This window comes from Nelumbo nucifera, chromosome 6 (assembly GCF_055504915.1).
Source record: "Nelumbo nucifera cultivar China Antique chromosome 6, China Antique-T2T, whole genome shotgun sequence".
NCBI classification, from domain to species: Eukaryota; Viridiplantae; Streptophyta; class Magnoliopsida; order Proteales; family Nelumbonaceae; genus Nelumbo; species Nelumbo nucifera.
Window position 1 is genome coordinate 11,031,532 of NC_142654.1, and position 7,413 is coordinate 11,038,944.

Here is a 7,413-nt window from a genome sequence, read left to right on the forward strand (position 1 = left end):
GGTGTAGTAGATAAAAGGACCCAACTTTTTGGTGACTCCACTGGGGACTGGGGAGTGCCGCCGTTCATAATCTTGCCGGAAGTCCAAGTGAAGGTGGATAACAAATCTGGTCAACCAAAGATAAGTTTTAAGCTTTCTCTCTCTTTAGAACCTTCGTTACTTTTGTTTTGACGACTTAAATTTGTTATCTTCTCTAGCGTTGGTAGAATATGTTAAGTTATAGTTTTGTTATCTTTCTTAACGAATGCATATATCTTTGTATGCAGCCTGTTTTTCCCTTGAAATATGAGAATGAACATATATAGTCCAAAATGTATGATTTCTCGAATCCGTAATCTTCCTTCCCTAGTCGTAAAGTAAAACAGTAAAGGAAAAACAAACAAACAAACAAAGAGCGACAGAAAATGGAAAATATATTTGACTGTTGTTACACCGGCCGGTTAGATTTTGGTGGAGTATAATCATCAATTATGCTTTTCTTTTCTTGAGGAACCAAAATTTCATGGTAGCTCCCTCGTGATCTGTTCAGACTTTTTCTGTGAAGCCTCCTCACATGGCATGCCTCATGTAGAGATACCATTTGCATGGCTGCTTTTAGACGGTGTTTTATTACGGCCATGCTCTGCTGGATATGAAGAAAATGCATGATTAATTTAGTGGTTTATTACTTATATAAAAAAAAGAGAGAACAAATTAACAAATCAAATGGCAGTGTTGATTCATAGTCGACCCTTGGTGCGAGTATCAGACCTCCTACTTGTACTGTACCTCTTAACTTTAAGGAAAAAAAAAAAAAGAAAGTGTCATATATAAAAACATACATATATATATATATATTATAAAATATAAAAATATTTTACTATAAGAATATATTATATATTATAAAAAGTGTCATATATATAATATAAAAATATACTTATTTTCAAGTTTTCAAGCCAAACTCGATTTCATTGAAACAAGTCTTTTGAGGTCCTTTGAGGTCTTTCTCTCTATATTTTTTTCTCTTCTACTTCTTCTTCTTCCCCATTTCTCTCTCTCCCTTTGCTTCATCACCGCCGCTGCAACGGTGATAGATCCCCATTTCTCTCTCTCTCCCTTCCGCCGATCTTGTGGATGGTCTATTTTGGTCCACACCATGGGATAGGCATGGTGTTTGGTTGGTTGTAAACGGGATTGGTCCACAATATATCTCGTGGATGTGGTTGGTCTACAACATTTCCACACTCTATTTTGATACAATACATTTCCTTTACATACTTTTCTTTATTTTTAATTTTTTAAATTTCAAAATATCTTTTTAATATTTTTATCAATAAAATAGTAATTTTTAACGTTAATTCTAGCACAAGCTCGGTAGTGCTCCTTCTCCACTTTTTTTTAATTTATTTAAATATAGATTTTTAATGTTTTTATCAATAAAATAATATTTTATATTTTTAACTATTTTACTATTTTTTATTAAAATTAATATTTATTGGTTAATATTAATTTATCGATGCCTTTTCCAACTTATTTTTCATATAAAATGCAAAAAATTAAACATTTTATGATCGATTGTGTAGATCACATCATAAACTATATATGAGATACATGGAATCAAAATGTACACCTATAAAACACCACTATGGGTTTGGTCCATCCTATTTTTATTAATGCAATTGCCTAATGGCCTTTCTACCAAAAAAAAATGCTAAGAGAAATTTTAATCAATTATGTATATGTGTGGGTTGGAAGCACTGTTTTCTGAGAAAACAATGTTTTTTTTTTTTTTTGGAAACGTTGTTGCCAAGTTGGACGTTTCTTGGGGCAACAACACCTTTTGTTTGGTACCAGTGCTCCATATATGTTTTCAGCACCGGTACCCATTATAGGAAGTCCATGTCACTGCCACATCATGTCCTCATCGGCAATAATGAGCTCCAAATTGAGAAAACGTCGAATTTGGCATTACTCCAAACCACACCTTCTCAAATTCCAAGGTGTGGCTTGGAGCAACGTTTTTTATGAAAAACTATTCTAAACATGTTAACATTTTCTGGAGCACCAACTTTTCCAACATGGCGCTGATGTTTCACCGTTTTCTGGAGCAACGACATTGATGCCAAACACTGCCCAAGTGAGTAGGAGGGCCATGGGCCACCTAGTGTCAACGGTATTCGAAAATCCGATTTCGAATTCAAGATTTGACATAATCGAATAGAATTCAGATAATTCGAATATCTAATCGATCGAATTTGGATATGACCTGATTCGATTCGATAAATATTTGAATTCGATTGATTATTTAACTCTTATATATAATATATAAAATATTTAAATATTTTATATATTTTATAAAAATAAAAAAATTATTAATTTCCTAAAATAATTAATTAGTTGAATTCGAGATTTGACATAATCGAATCGAATTCAGATAATTCGAATATCTAATCGGTCGAATTCGGATATGACCTGATTCCATTCAATAAATATCTGAATTCGACTGATTATTTAATTTTTATATATAATATATAAAATATTTAAATATTTTATATACTTTATATATTTTATATAAATAAAATATTTATTAATTTCTTAAAATAATTAATTAGTCAAATTCAAATCGAATTGAATTCAAATATCAAATTTTTTAATCGAATTGGAATTTGAATATAATTATTTTTTTCGGTATTAGTAGACTGCAATCCACAGCCTAGACTAGTAGTCCCCTACGCATCCTGGCCGTGGATTTTACATCGATCCACGGTCAGGATTCATCCCACCTGTATGGTGGGGTTCAGGTTTTTGGGGTGGACTGAAAAATAAAAACCCTTTTTCTTTTAACATTGAAAGAGAGAAGAAGAAATGGCACAAAAGTAAAATACAGATAGATGCGAAGTTGTGGAATATCATATGGTGTGAAGCACAGATGTGAATTTGGTCATAGGTGGGGCAGTTGTCACTCCTCATCTCCACTCCAGGATCAGATCGGAGTATCAGACCTAACCCTCCGGCCTCCGCCCTCGTACTCGGTTTTGGTCTTTCCAACCAAACCACCCCTTGTCAGTTGTCACTTGTCTGTCAGCGCCATCTTCCGGTCCGTGGCCGACGTGGTTTTATAAACTTGTGGGTGGGGGTAGAATTACAGCTTTTCCTCTGTTCTCGGGCCCCATCTGCCAACTGCATCACCATTCACCACTGGTTTTTATATTTCCACGGCTTGCCTAGGGGCCCAAGTTTCCCTTCAGTTAAGACCCAATCCAAGCCCAAGCCCAAGCCCATATCATGAAAGTAGGTTGATTACAGTAGTATAGTTTAGATAAGTCTTAAGTCTACCCCAAAAACGTGCACGGGTAGTGGATGGTGGGCGTGTGATAAGTCTGAAAAGTAAACGGAAACTAGAGCCTATTTAGCACATAAACCTTGTGGTCCATGTCTTCTAAGAAGATGTAAGACCCAGTCCATAAGGCCCAGGACCAAGACAAAAACCGCTCCCTCAGGCTCAGCAATCGCATCTTCAGCGGTGGAACGGTTGAACTTGAAGCCATTTCACGCACGAGAAATTGCGACAATTCCGATGTCTCTCCTCGCCACCCTCATTTAAAAACCTACCCCAGCTCTCTCTTTCTCTTCGCTCCTCTCCCATCAACATCCACTCAACCCCCCTGCTCTCTGTTTCTCTATCCTTGATTCTCTTTCCATTCTCAACGCAATCATGTCTTGCTTCAAGGGCAAATATCATGGTAATTTGTTCTATTTTTAATCTCGTTTTCTTCGTGTTACTGGGTTTTTTATTTTGTTTCTGTTTTTGTTTGATGGGCCTGGTTATGTTCTGGTTTTCTTGTTAATAGCATCTTTCACATATCTGGTCCTCGGCTCATCCTCCTTATTTGAGATATGATGTGATGGTTGTGTTTATGTCAGATCTAAAGAATGTTTTGTTTGTCTTATTTTGTTTTCAGTTTTGAGATATGATGTGGTTTGGACACATAAAATCACATGGAAGTATGTTCTTTTTGAGATTTATCATGTTTTTTTTTTCTATCTAACCATGAACCTCCGTTAGTATTTTACTGATTGCTCTGTAATCTCTCTGGTTGCTCACTGTAAGTTCCCTGGTTGCTCTCTGTTAAAGAAGGGGCGAACAGGGAGTGGAAAGAAATTTATCGGGATTCCTAGATTTTGTTTGTGTCTTATTAAAAATCAATTTAATGCGTAACATTTTTTCGCATTTGTGCGATATATCATGTTGGTTATCGAGATCTTACCTGTTATTAGTTAGAAAAAGCAGTTCTTCTCTTCCATTCTCAATTTATTAGTCCAACCATACAAGTGGAGAAGACCAAACAGTTCTATTTGTTGCACTCCCCATTAAAGCTTAGATTTTTATTCATTTATTTGTTAAATTTCCTGTTTCTGTGGTTCATTTTCCTTCTTTCCTTTTAATCCATTCTAAAGCGAATTAATAGCACAAGTCAGATTTTATTTTTGAGGCGTGAGGGAAGGCTTACAAAGAGTTTTAATGTCAAATTGATAACAGAACATGATCCTATGTCGACCCTAAATATCTGAAATAAGATTATGATGTGATGTTGATTGTGGTTCAGTTTCTTTTGTCTATGGCTTCGGAAACTGAATCCTTTCCTTTCTAGTGTTTGTGATTCGTCTACCCCAATATTATAAATATCTGGACTGTTTTTAGATGAAGCCCCCTCATATTGTTCTTCCTTGCCCTTGGTGAAAAAGATGAGTTTAGCAGAAGAGATTTTGCCATCCTCCCATCTCGAGAGTCAATTGCTTTTTGATGCTTTTGTTAATACCATGGTGTCTTGACAGTAACAGTTGTCCCATTTCATTGGTGCAGATGAACTCATTACCAATGCTGCCTACATTGGCACCCCAGGAAAGGGTATCCTTGCTGCTGATGAGTCTACTGGCACCATTGGCAAGCGTCTGGCCAGCATCAATGTTGAGAACGTAGAGTCTAACAGGCGGGCTCTTCGGGAGCTTCTCTTCTGCACCCCAGGTGCCCTCCAATACCTTAGTGGGGTGATCCTCTTCGAGGAGACCCTTTACCAAAAGACAGCCAGTGGCAAGCCTTTTGTTGATGTCCTCAAGGAAGGTGGAGTTCTCCCTGGCATCAAGGTTGACAAGGGTACCGTTGAGCTTCCTGGCACCAATGGTGAGACTACAACCCAGGGTCTTGATGGCCTTGCTCAGCGCTGCTCAGATTACTACAAGGCTGGTGCCCGATTTGCGAAGTGGAGGGCTGTGCTCAAGATTGGCCCAACTGAGCCATCTCAATTGGCCATCAATGAAAACGCCAATGGATTGGCACGGTATGCCATCATCTGCCAGGAGAATGGTTTGGTCCCAATTGTGGAGCCAGAGATCCTAGTGGATGGTCCTCATGATATTGAGAAATGTGCTGATGTTACAGAGCGTGTACTGGCAGCTGTATACAAGGCTTTGAATGACCACCATGTTCTGCTTGAGGGGACTTTGTTGAAGCCCAACATGGTGACTCCTGGATCTGATGCCAAGAAGGTGGCCCCAGAGGTGGTTGCTGAGTATACAGTCCGGGCCTTGCAGAGGACAATGCCTGCCGCAGTTCCTGCTGTAGTCTTCCTCTCAGGCGGACAGAGTGAGGAGGAGGCCACTCTCAACTTGAACGCCATGAACCAGTTGAAGGGAAAGAAGCCATGGTCTCTGTCATTCTCTTTTGGACGTGCATTGCAGCAGAGCACCCTCAAGGCATGGGCCGGGAAAGAGGAGAACGTGCAGAAGGCCCAATCTGCCTTCCTCGCCAGGTGCAAGGCAAACTCGGAAGCAACCTTGGGTTCTTACAAGGGTGATGCTCCCATTGGAGAGGGTGCCTCAGAGAGCCTCCACGTCAAGGACTACAAATATTGATCAATCAAATTTTGACTTGTCGTTTTGAAGAAAAAATATATGGAGAGTGGTATCCCTTGATTTCCTACTACTAGGCTTTCCATTACTGTTTTTAATTTTCTTTTACTCCCTTTGTTTATTGAGTCAATGTATCAATAAGTTGAAGAAAGATGGAAAGCCCTCATGATGAACCTAAGTTTAGGTTTTGGTTTTTGTGATGAAAGTTTCCATGTTTGTATTATCATATCAGCTAGTTTATAGCAATCGTGGACCTCATTCTTGGCTTTATATATTCTGGAAATCAAATGGTTTACTATGTGACTTGTTTCAGTCTTCTAGCTGCCATAGATCTCTTTCTGTTTTATTTGTTTGAGTAGTTGAGTGAGGGGTTGGTGAATGATATGAAATGGCCAATATGGATATTTCCTTCCAATTGGTTTTTAAATAATACCAAAAAGAAGAGTTGGTAGAAGAAGTGGGGAGAGTTGAGGCTCAGCACCTGCAGTTAGCCAAAAAAAAAGAAAAATGTCATGTGGGCTACTTCATACTTGCAAGAAGCGGGTCCCATGAGCAAATTGAGGGGTCTTATTATGAGTTGTTTGATAGAAAATTGAGGGGTCTTATTATGAGCTCTTCGATCAAAGCCAAAGCTTTTCTATCCTGTGTTGGGTTTGATAGAAAATTGAAGGGTCTTATTATGAGTTGCTTGATAGAAGGTAATAAAGAAACGGAAAGATGAGAGAGTTTAAGTTGTAAGCCAATTTCACAAAGATCCCTAATTTTTCAATTCTCTCTTTTTGGAGCAATCAATTTGGGAGATGGAGATCCACTGTCTACCGGTCATTATTGCTCGTTTATCTTTACTAGTGGCGACTAGCGATACAATTTGGTGAATTGAAGCATTCCTTTACCTGCAAACTGTTTGGTTCAATACCTGCGTTACTTGTTTAGAAGGAAACATTTCTTTTGTACTGAATTGATTTGTTCCCTAAGGCTGCGTTTGGAAAGGATGCAAATAAGTGTGAATGCAAATATGTAGAGTGTAAAATGGTTCATATAAATTATAAAGTTGGGTTAATTTTACACTAACAAATTTACCTTTTTACCAAATAGATTTTTAGCTGTAATGGATGCAAACATGAATTTTAATAAAGCCTATGCTTTTTTTTATCAAAAGCCCACTTGAATGTAAATTTACTTTTTTTTCTATTAATATACTTTATAATCTTATTATCAATGTAAATATGCATTGATCTGTCATTTGTCAATTGTCAGTACATAAATGTAATGTTGCCAAACACAGATAAAAGTGAACCAGAGTACAAATTTATCTTGAACTGGGATTTACACTCCATTTGCATCATTTCAAAACAAAGCCCTAATTACCCTGTCTAGTAAACATCTGATCCACCTGCATAATCCAGGGGTCACTTATTGAATGGGCAACCCCAATTGGCCACGCCATTTTTTACATGGGACACAACAAATAAAAGGGTTTTCTGAGGTCAGATATGCATGCCCACTCGGCAATCCTATATGTCA

General features: G+C 37.7%; 1 protein-coding gene across 1 annotated transcript; it reads left to right on the top strand.

The window, feature by feature from the left end:
• The first annotated feature begins 3,420 nt into the window (after positions 1 to 3,420).
• Positions 3,421 to 6,201, top strand: FBA4 (Aldolase superfamily protein). Its single transcript, XM_010245490.3, has 2 exons — positions 3,421 to 3,722; positions 4,844 to 6,201. Exons 1-2 carry the CDS (start codon positions 3,695 to 3,697, stop codon positions 5,890 to 5,892), a joined length of 1,077 nt encoding a protein of 358 aa, XP_010243792.1. The 5' UTR covers positions 3,421 to 3,694; the 3' UTR covers positions 5,893 to 6,201.
• Positions 6,202 to 7,413: the final 1,212 nt, after the last annotated feature.

Coding starts and splice junctions, on each gene's coding strand:
- FBA4 (XM_010245490.3), top strand. CDS start 3,695: ATGTCTTGCTTCAAGGGCAAATATCATG. Junction 3,723..4,843: donor CTTCAAGGGCAAATATCATG/GTAATTTGTTCT, acceptor TCATTGGTGCAG/ATGAACTCATTACCAATGCT.